The following is a 12,633-nucleotide window of genomic DNA, read 5'->3' as shown; positions in this document are numbered from 1 at the left end:
GTGAATTGGGGTGTTTGGCAGAAGAAATGTTCAAGCAGTGAAGCAGCCAGGCTGCTGCATGGTTGCTTTCAACTGCTTACATTAAACTTCACAAGGGGAAAAAGGACTTAAAGACAAAATTTATGATTAAAAGAGAAGCAGAGCATAAAAGTTTGGAAAATTGACAGCCTGGCCATATAAGGAGCAAAAAGGTATGTTTAGGAGAAAGTGATAAGGTTGCTGCAGAGTGACTGCAGTTGCTAAAAAGATTAGCATTGCTAAGAGGGAGCCAGGTGCTGTGCATCAGGACAATGGGAAAAAGACCTGAAGGCATTAGAGATCTTCAAGGCTGCTGCTCCCATCATAGGCCCACAATCCTAAGATGGCAGAATGGTTTCCAGTACTGGCCTAGAGGCAACCTCCATAGTCTTGCTACCTGGGATTGCCTCAGGACTCTGCTCCCCAAATTTTGGCACAGTGCTCCTCAGCTGCCCCAGGTGCAGCTGAATCCACCACTTTGGAAGATACAAGCCGTAAACCTTGGTGATGTCCACATGGTGTTAAAAGTCTGCAGGCTTGCAGAATGGAAGAGCTGTGGAGGTGTGACAACTTCCATCCAGATTTCAAAGGAAGTATGAGAAGGACTGAAGGCCCAGGCAGAGATTTTTTACAGGAGCCACTTCAGAGAGCCTCCAATAGAGTGATGCCAAGTGGAAATGTGGGGTCATAGCTGCAGCAGGCCCTCACCAGGACCATGCCTAGTGGATCGTTGGGAGTGGGACTGTCATGGAGACCCCAGAATTGTAGAGCTCCCATTGGGTAACACCAGTCTGAGTGAGCTGAAGCATGGACTGAGCCCAGGAAAGCCATTAGGGTGGGGCTGTCCAAGGCCTTGGGGCCCAGCCCCTGCATCAGTTTGCAGAGGATGATAGGATGATAGAGACAGAGTCAAGGGAGATTTTTCTCTAGCTTTAAGATTTAATGCCTGCTCTGCTAGGTTTTGAACCTGTTTTGGGCCAGTTATTCCTTTCTTCTTTTCTGTTGCTTCCTTTCGGAATGGGATTGTGTACCTTATGCTTGTCCCACCATTGTATCTTGGAAGAAGGTGACTTTTATTTAACAGATTGGATTTTGGTCCCCCGAGTTGGTGCTGGAATGAGTGAAGACTTTGGGGTATGGGAATGAATGTATTTTTATGTGAGAAGGACATGAATTTGGGGGGTCTAGTGGTGGAATGCTATAGTTTGAATGTTCCCCAAAACTCATGGAAGCGTGATCCCCATTGTAACAGTGTTAAGAGGGTGGGAAATCTGGCTATAGTATTTAAAAGGTGGGACCTTCAGTAGGTGATTAGATCATGAGGGCTATGCCCTGATGAATGGATTAACCCATTCATTGATTAATGGATTAATGAGTTAATGGATGAGTGGGTTATCAAGGAAGGGGCACTAGTGGCTTTATAAGGAGAGAGTGAGCACATCAACACATGCTCTCCCTTCTCTCTTCAGAGAGTCCCCACCAAGATGTTTCTTACCAGATACACCCCCTGGGCCTTAAACTTCCCACCCTCCAAAACTGTAAAAAATAGATTTCATTTTCTTATAAATTACCCAGTTTCAGGTACTCTGTAATGAGCAACAGAAAACAAACTGATTACCTATAGGTCAGAGAAGCAATGTGGTGTTTCTGCCAGCTGCTAAGTATGTCTATTCCAATTATGCATTTTGGAACTGGGGAAATAACCACAGAATGAATTTGGGGACTCAATGTACCCACTGTGATATAAACCCGAGCTAAAACTCCGTTGATCACCTGACTTTCATAAGCCCCTACTCTGATTGAAGGGCGACAGTGATTTTTTTGGTTTCCTGTAATTAATGCCAGTTTAGAGCCAGTATCCAGTAGTCTCTGAAAGTTCTGATTATTTTCTTTTCCTCAATGCACAATTACCATGGTTAAAGATCATAGGTCTCTTTGGGGAAGGCTAGGAGAAAAATTAACAGCATAAATTTTCAGTAGGGTACCAAAGTCCTTCCTCTAGGGGACTCAGCCTCACTTTTATTCAAGGAGTTTTGGGTCAGTAAACTGGTTGAGGTCTGGGAATTGATTGAGGGGCCATAACTCTGTTTTTAGAATTCGAGTTAGACTTTTGCTCACTTGGTCTAGAACTTTTCTGCTTATACAGATGAAGTAAGAATTTAGTGGATTTCCTGTCTGTTTCACTTTGGGGAACACTGAGATCAACTATTTAATGCCCTAGGTCTACACAAGTCAGACTATTTTGATTGCTGCTTTGACTCTGCTCTTCATTATGGTAACCATGCCTACTTTGCCTTTGTTGGTTTAGTACCACTACTTGGCCCCGGGCACCCAGGTCCAATTACTCCCTTGCATTTAGGTTTTCCAGTTGAGTGGCCGTGGTTCCCACTGTAAGTTCTGGCCTATAAGGAAGAGTGGTCATGGAGCTCTTCAAGGATGCTCAGGCTTTCCTCATGAAGTAGGCAAAGTAGTGGTAAAAGGCTTGTCTTCTGGGTTCTCCCAGTGTGAGTGAGTAGATCTTAAATGACATATCCACTCAAACATTCCAGTCTCTCTAAGTGTGTGGGCTGATTGAATTGTGTTCCCCTAAGTTCATATATTAGAAGCTTAATTCCCACTGAAACTGTTGAGAGTGGGAAATCCTATTATGGTAATTGAAAGTTGGAGCCTTGAAGAGGTGATTAGATTGTAGGACCATGCTATTGTGAATGGATTAATAATTGTGGTTACGGTGTCATTCTGAGGGCTTTAAAAGGAGAGCACATGAGAGTCTCTCCTTCTCTGCTCCACCATTTTCTACCATGTGAGACCCCAGCATTGCTGTAAAGCCACCACCAAAGAAGACCCTCACCAGATGTGTTCCCTGGACTTTGGAGTTCCCAGCTTCTTAAACTGTAAGCAGTGAATTTTGTTTTCTTACAAAGTACTCAATTCCATGTATTTTATTATCAGAAACAGAAATGGACTAATACATTAAGTCTCTGAGTCTTTTCCTCTACCTTAAACCAAAGGAGGTCAGGCATTTCCAATTTACTCATGGTGGGTGATCTTTTGGTCTATGTTTCATCAATCAATAAAACGAACTTATAGAGACTCTTTTAACTCCCTGAGCTGCAACATCAAATGCAGAATCAGCTTAGTGAGCCCATATTAATAAATTAGATGTGATCCTACTTTATGTTCCTTCCACCGTTATCCCTAACTTTTGGTATCCAACACAGGTTCCCCTGATTTCTGCAGTATAAATAAGGAAACTCAAGTAGTTCCTTTGGGAGTGTACTGTACCTCCTTATGGGTCCCACTTTGTAACTTAACTTTAGGAACTTGCTGGGGCTTGAGTCTAGTTCTAGGTCTAGAAGCAAAGAGGGGTAGTTGGGGTGGGTCCTGAGGCAAATCAGCATTCTCAGCCATGGCAATTGCTTCAGGGGAGGCCATTACATTTTCCTTAGACAGTGTAGGGTTAATCCCTTTGGACAGAGGTAGAAAGGCTGAGACCACTGTGTATGGCGAGGCCTCTACTACTGTGACTGGGGAGGCTGCTACCACTGTGGATGGGGGTGCCACTGCCATCGGGGTGGGAAGGACACTTTTACAGGGGGTGAGGTAACCTTTTCCATTGGCAAAGAAAACTCATCAGAATTTAGGGGTTCAATGTCCCCAGCTTCATCAGTGTCTTCCCATACCTCCTCATCCCAACTTTTGGGGTCCCATTCTTTCCCAGTCTATGCTCTTGTTGTTACAGTAGACAGTCTGCAAGGCTGGGAGTTTACCTTGTGTTGTAGTTCAGCCCATGTCACAATGAGATTCTGTTTGATTTTCAGTAATTTTGTCTCAGTGGCTATAGGAGTTAAGACTGTTCTTCAGGGCATGCCTAGAAGCTTTTAGGTCATTTATGTGATGCTTGAGCTGGGAATTTAAATCCCTCAGCTAGCCCTTTTTTTTTTTTTAACCACTTTGTTTAGGGACTTTAGAAAAAACCAACCAATAATTTTCCCAAAATGTTTGAAAGTATCATGTAGTCACTTAGCTCCTTGCTTCATATAAGTGATTGATTAAGAGTACCCAATGCAGAGAGCCGGGAGTGCCAGTGTTCAAGGGCAGGAGAAGATGGATGTCCTAGCATTTTCCCAGCCTGGGGCTTCAGGGAAGCCTTTCACAAGGTGGTGATGACTTGAGATGGGCAGTGGGAGGATGTCAGCATGAGGTAGGGGAGGTAGGTGGTAGGGACTAGGGCAATCCAGCAAGTAGAACAGCATGAGCCAGTTTACAAAAGTGAGAAATCCTAAGGGGCCTGCTTTAGAAGTCTGTGGTGACTGGAGTCCAGGATGTGAGACTTGCTGACAGAGCATAAGGCCAGGGAGCCTGGCAAGAAGCAGGAAGATCATGAAGGGCCTTGTCCACCAAGATTTTGACTATGGACTTCAACCTTGTAGGGAATGGTAGACCTCTGAAGGGTTTAAAGTAAGCCTGTGACGTCGTTAGCTTCGACTTTTAAATAGCTCACTCAGGGGCTTCTCGCCCTTCTCTCTGTTACTTCTCCTCATCTTCGTATCTTGTGACTCAAAACCTACATGTGATTAAAGTGGTGCCTGTAAAAACAGGAAGTGTTTGTGGGCTGACAGTTGCACATGTACTGTCTATCAGTTGCTGTGAGGCAGGTCAGTCTGCTGATGAATATTATGGACCATTCTCTACCATGGTCCTTGCTCCTCCTTGGTCTTTTTATGGGTAAGTCCACCCCTTCCGCTACCTCCCAGGCTCTTCTACCTGCCTTGCACACTTGTTTGCTCTAGGAATGGACAATTTTCACTGAAGGTGCTGCCTCTATGGGAGCCAGGCTCTGTGTGTGTGTGTGTGTGTGTGTGTGTGTGTGTGTGTGTGTGTGTGTGTGTCTATGCATGCACACACATGAATGTATGCATGTGTGTGCATGTGCTATAATCTTGGGTCATGCAGGTCCTGACTGTCCTTCTGCTAATGAATCATAAGGAGTAAGGTAAGACAAGTCTTACCTTAAAAAATGTTCATAATTCCTCAATTCAACTCTAGAAACATCTATGGAGGCCTCTTATGTGCCAGGTCTTATGCTAGGTGTATGGCTGGGGAAAAGGGGATATCAGTGTGACACAGGAAGAAATCAGGGTGGGGAAATCTTGCTGCTAACAGCATGGTGTAGTAAACAGAAGATTGACTTAGGGGTCAGATGCACCTGGGTTTTAATCTGGACTCTTCCACTTCCTAGCTCATGACTTTGGGCAAGTTTCATAAGCTCTTTGAGTCTCATGGTCTTCATCATAAAGTGGGTATAAAGGAATACCTACCTTATAAATTTGTTGGGAGAGTAAATAAAATAATGTGCGTGGTGTGCTTGACAAAATGTCTGGCTTTGGGATTTATGTCATGTGTCTGATCCCTTAGTGTCTCTTTCCTTCATTTGAATCTAGAAACTGGATTCAGACCAGGAAGCTTGACACACACTCCTACACCTAACTACGGGGCTAAACCACCCCACCTTGCTTTACTTTATTACTCAGATATTAATTCCTTTTCACCTTCTCCTCTCCTTGGGGAGCTCATGGACTCTGGGGAAAGACACACAGCAGGACTATTTGCATGAGGCAGTAAATGCTGAAAACAAAGCAAGCCAACAAAAGCACAGCTGAAGGAAACCAAGGGTAAGGCATGGCTGGGCCAGAAGTAAGGAGCTTAGATAAGGCCTCAGCAAAGAAAGTAGAACCTGAACTGGGCCTAATGAGTTACTGCACTGGAGGGTGCAAGGGCAAGCAAAGCCGCTTATTCAAGGTGGAATTCCTCCAGACTAGATTTCAGGTTTGGCCCAGTCTGGGGAGAGGAACATCTGTCTGGTGTCAGCGCCACCCTGCTGTGGGATGCTTCCCAAGCTTGCTCCAGGTGGAGCCAGAGTACTTCCACAGAAGAAAAGAACATTGTGCTGTGCAGTGGATTCTGTGGTGAGTGCACCAGGATGCTGCACGTCCCCCGGCATAGCATGCACGCTCCCGCAAGATGGCAACCACCCTCCCACTCCTCGTGACCACAGTTATTGTCACAGGAATTCTTGGTTCAACTTTTGGTAAGGAGCCTCGTCACCTGGCCTAGGAAACAGTGATTTAGCCATTGCTTCCAGATGTCAAGTTCAAATCGGGACCAAGATCCCTCCCTGAGCCATGCTGCCTTTTCTCTCTGAACTACTGTGTAGCAGGCCTTGGTCAGCTTCAGACTTTCTGCCTCCTGGGATTGCACCTTTGTGTTGCAGTTATACTCTAACAGAGATGGGTCATGCTACTGAAGAATGGCTTTTAAAACTTCTCTACCAGGGTTTTGACTAGTTTTGGTGACGGTGCAAAGATGCATTAACTGATTTATTCCAGTGATGTAAAGTATCTTTAATAGTACTAATAGTGAATTCTAATAATTCACTATAATTATAGTGAATATAATTATAGTGAATTATAATTATAGTGAATACTAATAGTAAATAGTATTTACTTGCATTATTTCATTTAACCCTCACAAAATCCTAGAAGATGGGACTCCCTGTTTCACAGATGAGAAAACTGAGACTCAGAGAAGTTAAGTAACCTGCCCAAGATCACACAGCTAGTACTTGTTAAAGTAAGTTTGAATGCAGGCAGTCTGACTAGTGCCCCAGTAATTATACTCTTCTCAAGTGCAGTATAGGCTGGATTCTCAATGACTGCCCCACTGACCACCTTTAAACTGTGTTGGATAGTACAGCACTAGTCTTCCTGCTGCAGAAAGATGTGTTCCCAGTAATCCTGGCTGAGCCTCGGAGGAGCTGACTTCTGTTTCGGAAATGGTTGGACAAACAACTCTGGGATGCTGCAAGGCAGTTTCTGCTATGGATGGGGCTGGGCTAAGTGAGCTCTGGTTCTATCCCATCTACTGGCAAGACAGTGTGATATGGGTTGAATGTCCCTTTCAAAGCTCATGTCGATTCTTAATCCCCACTATGGCATTTGAAAGGTGGAGCCTTTTAGGAGGTGATTGACCATGAGGACTATGCCCTCATGAATGGATTAATCCACTTATGGATCGATGGGTTGATGGATGAATGCGTTATCATGGGAATAACACTAGCAGCTTAACAAGAAGAGGAAGAAGCACGTTAGTGCACTCTCCCTGTTTGCCATGCGATTCCCTGTGCTGCTTTGGGACTATTCAGAAAGTCCCTACCAAGAGGAAGGCTCTCACCATATGCCCTCTCTAGACCTTGGACTTCTTAGTTTCCAAAACTGTGAGAAGTAAATTTCTTTTCTTTATAAATTACCTAGTTTTAGGTATTCTTTCATAAGCAACAGAATACTAATACAGAGTGACTCAGAGTAACAGCAAGGATCACCTCCACAGGTGCCTCCCAAGAATTTCCTTACTCTCAGTTTCCCTTAGCATCTGCAACCCTTAGGGTAGCATGTACGGAACTATTTCATTACATGTTAATTAGTTCATGCAAATACCGAAGAACACCACTCTGGTGTTAAGAATAGGGCACTGACTTATACTGTAGTTCTATAACTAGCCATGTGGTCTTGAGCAAATCACCTAAATTCTTTGGGTCTCTGTTTTCTTATTTATAAAATGAGGATAATAATTCCTTCCTTGAATCACTTTCAGGCCTTTGGTGACCTTCTGGCTTAGGCTGCCCTGAAACTTCTGTTCTGTATCTGCAGGGCCAGGCACTTCCAGAGAGGACTTGGCTTCCCTAGTGGTAACTGGGACCCTAGGGGGGTCTGTAACTCTATCCCTGCAGCTGCTGTCTGAACAGCAGGTAGAGAGCATCTTATGGACTTCCCGTTGGTCCCCATGGCGATCGCCAATGTAACCATGGTAGAAGCTGGAGGGCCAGACACCTTTTACCAGGCGGAAACCCGGTACTGGAGTTGCTTGAGTGTTGTAGGCCCAGGCCACTCCCTGCAGATCAGCAACCTGAGTTGGGAGGATGCAGGGCCCTATCGGGCACACATTAACCTGAGGAGTTCCTGCATTACCCCCACCTGGGAGTACCATCTGCAAGTCTATAGTGAGTGTCTTGGGGACAGCAACAGGGGGGTGGGACAGTGTCCATCTCTCAGTTTTATGGCCTATTGGTAACATTTATAATTTTCTTTCTAATTACTCATATACGCTCTGTGTAAAAACGTGTGCAAAATAGAGTTGCCTTGGAGAATCTCTTGAAAAATGTCGAGGCCCAGGACTTGTCCCAGACCAATTGAAGCAGAGCTCCTGGGCAGTCAGTGGGCAGAAAATGGGATTTCAGGCCCTGAGAAATGAGTTTTGCCACAATCTGTTTGTGTGGTTTTGAGCTTTCTCGTTGCTGAAATAGGAACATGACCTGCTTGTGAGAGTAAAAGGCATGTGAAGGAGCTTTGTAAAGCTCTATACAGATGTAGGGGGAAGCTATTATCATAGTCCTTAAAGAAATTTGAAAAATTTTTAAACAGGGGAACCCACAAAGGAGCAAGAGGGGTGGGTGTCAAGCACACACAGGTAAGGCCTGACCGATTTGGCCAGTAAAGAGACAGTTTATTACTTATATAAAGAGTAAAAGGAAGGGCCGGGCCCGTGGCGCACTCGGTAGAGTGCTGCGCTGGGAGCGCGGCGACGCTCCCGCTGCGGGTTCGGATCCTATATAGGAATGACCGGTGCACTCACTGGCTGAGTGCCGGTCACGAAAAAACGACAAAAAAAAAAGAGTGAAAGGAAGACTAACCAAAGGCCCCATCTCCCTGGGTCCTTGTCCCACACACCAGAAAGGATGACACTGAAACAAAAATGGCTGATGACTGCAATGTGAGCTGGGGAGTACCCTGATGCTGTGGGGCCAATTCTAAACTGCAGGAAGAGGTTTCATAGTCTACAGCTCTGTTCTGAGGGGGCTGGGGCAGGAAACCCCACACATCATTAGAACCCCAGAGGCCAGGAGGAAGTCTCACGATCCCGTCCCTGGGAGATGGAGAGGCGGGTGGGAGATGGCTTTGAGGCACTGCCTCACAGACCACCCATGGACTTGTGTTCTGGGAGGATCACAGGCATTTTACAAGACTCAGACTAGCTGTGGTTCAATCCTTTGCCCGAGGGAGATGTGCAGGGTCTCAGGGTGCTATGGCAGAACAATTCCCCTACAGAGGGTAGGTAGGAAAGGTGCCAATGATGAATGAGGGTGGACATGGGGAAATTAACTGATGGAGGGAAGATGAGAAAACTGAGACTCAGAGATGTTAAGTAACCTGCCCGATATCACACAGCTAGTACTTGTTAAAGTAAGTTTGAATGCAGGCAGTCTGACTAGTGCCCCAGTAATTATACTCTTCTCAAGTGCAGTATAGGCTGGGTTCTCAATGACTGCCCCACTGACCACTTTTAAACTGTGTTGGATAGGACAGCACTAGTCTTCCTGCTCCAGAAAGATGTGTTCCCAGGAATCCTGGCTGAGCCTCGGAGGAGGCTTGGGTTGTATGAAGGCGTATTTTTGGTGAGAGAAGATGGCACTGCTCCCTGGTCAGGTTGACATGGCTGGGGAGAAAGCAGGTATGCCATGAATCAGACCTGGGCTGGCTGTGGCCTGTTCCTCCAACAGGATGCAGCACACTGGGGGTGAGGCTACTGGAACCTGGGTAGGCTCACTCACTAGGTTGGGCCCAGTGCTGGTGGGAGAGCCCCTCTCATCAGCTGATGGTCATCCTGGCAGGCTGAGCTCAGCGTGGAATAGTGCCGGCCAGATTCTGGGCAGGAGACAAGGCTATGCTTACAGATCAGCGGTGGAGGTTTCCAGAGAGCCCTTCTCTCTGGGTTGACACTCCAGCGGCAACAGAGATGATAATGAGCCAGGTTTTTATCCTTCACAGGGTGTTTCCCAAGTCATTGGAGCCTCACAACAGCCCTGCCAGCTGGTAGGACAGAGGTTTTTATTTCTAGCCTAAGGAAACGGACACACCTCTGACACAGAGGTAGAGAGTGGGAGATCTGGGAATAGAACTCAGGTATCCTGACGCTGTACTCTGCACCCTGGTTCTCCAGGTTGCTGGTATGTCACTGTATTTATCTGCCTGAACTAGAGAGGACGCTGAGGAGAAAAAGGGCAGAAGAGGTCAAAGGGGGAAGGGTTTGCATCCCAAAGCTTGCTCTGTAGAAGACACTCTGGGCCTGTGTGGACTTATTCTGCACAGTTGAGCTGCCCTGGAGCTGCAGTCAGGTGGGCCACATGGCTGAGCTGAACAGCAGAGCGGCCTTCTCTCATATTACATGACTTCATTGAGCCTGTCTTAGTCGACTGCTGTCTGCAGCTGCACTTGCCTCCCCCATGTCCTCCTGGCCCTGGCCTGGGGAGGCAGGTTGGCAAATAATGGCAATGTGGACTCCTTAAGAAGAGTAGTTGGGTGCATGGCCCTGGAGAAAGAGGAAATAGGGTGGAGGTCCAAGAGAAAATGAGGCAGTAGGAGGAACCTCAAAGGCACAGGGCCACATCCCCTGGGAGACTTGCTCAGCATCTGGAAGCTCAGAGCACGCTGCAGTGCCTTTAATGGGGAGAGACATAATGACAACACAGTTCCACGTTTATGTTCCTTTATTTATTCAGTGCAAGCATGGAAACCCAGGCTCTGGGATCAAATCCACTAGATTTGGGTTTTGGATTCACCACTTAAATAGATAAGACTTTGGGGCAAGTTATCTAAGCATTCTGAGCCTGTGAAATGGAATAAATATATCATCTCCCCTACTTGCTTCATGGGGTTGTTCTGGAAATCAAATGAGATATTAAGTGACACAGCCTTGTAAAGTCCAAAGCTCCAGAACAGGTGTGGGCAGATCCTGCTTCTGTTCCTTATGAGTATCCAGGATGATGCAGGGTTTTGGGTGATGATGCCTTGTGCTTTCTGTCCTGTGAAGTAGAGTCCCAGAGTGGTTTCCCGGTCCTCAATTTGTTCCCTTTTACACACACAGAGCAGCTGGCCTGGCCTCCCATCACACTGAGATCCAGCATGGGTGAGAATGGACACTGCATCATCATCCTGACATGTGTGACAGAAAGCAGAGAAGGCACTGTGACCTACAGCTGGACATCCCTGGGACCACAGACTATTGTGTCCCATGGGGGGTCTGTCCTCAGTGTCTCCTTGAGACCAGGGGACAGTACTCTGACCTTTACCTGCATGGTCAGGAACCCGGTCAGTAACAGCAGCTCCCATCTGGTCTTGGTGCCACGCTTCTGCACAGGTACCTGGCTCTTCAGTCTGCCTGGGGCCCCGAGCACGTACCCTGTGCACTCTCTCTTCAGTGGGCAGAGAAGGTGGAGAAAAGAGTCCTGGTCCCCCTCACCCTGGGGAGAGGGGGCTAACCTCCTTGAGAGGGTGGTGTGAGCCAGAGGTGGGTGGGTCCGTGTGGTCATGGGAGTGGGAGAAGACTCACTGGAGCTGATTGGACGGCTGGAGGGGTTTGAGCAGGAGAAGCTAGATGGGGCCTGTGGCTGTCCTGAATATGTAGGGAGACACTGATGCTGAGGCTGTGGTTTCCCTTCTTTGTCTGTAGGGTCAGGAATCCTGGCAAAGGACACAGTGGGAGAAGTGGTGATTGGCACCCTTGGGGAATCAGCCACTCTGCCCCTGGAGGTCCTGGCAGAGCAGGTAGAAAAAGTTATGTGGAACTCTTGAGGGCTTGTTGCTGTTTTGCAACCAGGACCAACGGGCAAACCAGTCCTGATTGCTGAGACTCAGGGACCCTACAGCAGACGACTGAGCATCCCCCTCCATGGCTGCTCTCTTCAGATCAGCCCCCTAAGGCTGCAGGACTCTGGCCCCTACAGAGCCTGGATAACTCTGCATACTCCCCCGATCAATATCACTAAGGATTTCACCCTACGTGTCTATGGTGAGGAGGAGTGGAGGGCCCCACATTTGAACTTTGACCTTTCCTCTCCCCACTTGGCCAGACCAGAGTCTTCTCACAGCTTAAACCTTTCTTTCTTGGCACAGAGAGGCTGCAGGAGCCCAATATAACTGCCAGCTCCCGGATCATGAGGGATGGGACCTGCTCCGTCATGCTGGCCTGCTCCCAGGAACAAGCTGGGGAGGATGTTCAGTATAACTGGGACTCCCATGTTCAGGGGGCAGTTGTGTCCCATGGAGGAACCAGTCTCACTGTGTCCTGGAGATCTGGGGACAGTGACAGCTACCGCTGCACTGTCAGGAACCCTGTCAGCCAGAACTCCAGCTCCATCCCAGCCAAACCCCTCTGCTCAGGTAATGGCTTCCTTCCGTGAACCTCTCTTTCCTGGCAAGCCTTGGTCCGGGTCCTCAGTATCCCTGCCTGCCTTTCTCTTAGATCTAGGAGGCATTGGAGAAAAATAGCGGGGTGGGGGTGGGAGGTTAGTTTGTAGCAGGGAGTGTCTCCGAGGTTGCAGGAGATGAGGACTCTGGAGCCACCATCCCAGCATCCTGCTCTGTCCATCTTCTCTCTGATGGCCCCATAGGCTCGGTGCCTCGACCTGCCTCAGGCTCAGCTGGCCATCTGGCACATTCATGGGACTCCCTGAGGGAAGGTGCTTCCCCCATCTCCACTCAGTCCTGCACAGCCCACGGA

General features: G+C 47.5%; 1 protein-coding gene across 1 annotated transcript; it reads left to right on the top strand.

The window, feature by feature from the left end:
* The first annotated feature begins 4,688 nt into the window (after nt 1-4,688).
* On the top strand, nt 4,689-12,313 carry LOC134384356 (SLAM family member 9-like). Its single transcript, XM_063105889.1, is given in 5 exon segments — nt 4,689-4,746; nt 7,728-7,850; nt 7,853-8,077; nt 10,999-11,271; nt 12,027-12,313. Coding segments are annotated over 5 exon segments (966 nt in total).
* The last annotated feature ends 320 nt before the right edge of the window (nt 12,314-12,633 follow it).

Source organism: Cynocephalus volans, chromosome 8 (genome assembly GCF_027409185.1).
Source record: "Cynocephalus volans isolate mCynVol1 chromosome 8, mCynVol1.pri, whole genome shotgun sequence".
NCBI lineage: Eukaryota > Metazoa > Chordata > Mammalia > Dermoptera > Cynocephalidae > Cynocephalus > Cynocephalus volans.
Note: the sequence above shows the minus strand (reverse complement) of the source record. Positions and strands in the feature narration are given on the sequence as shown.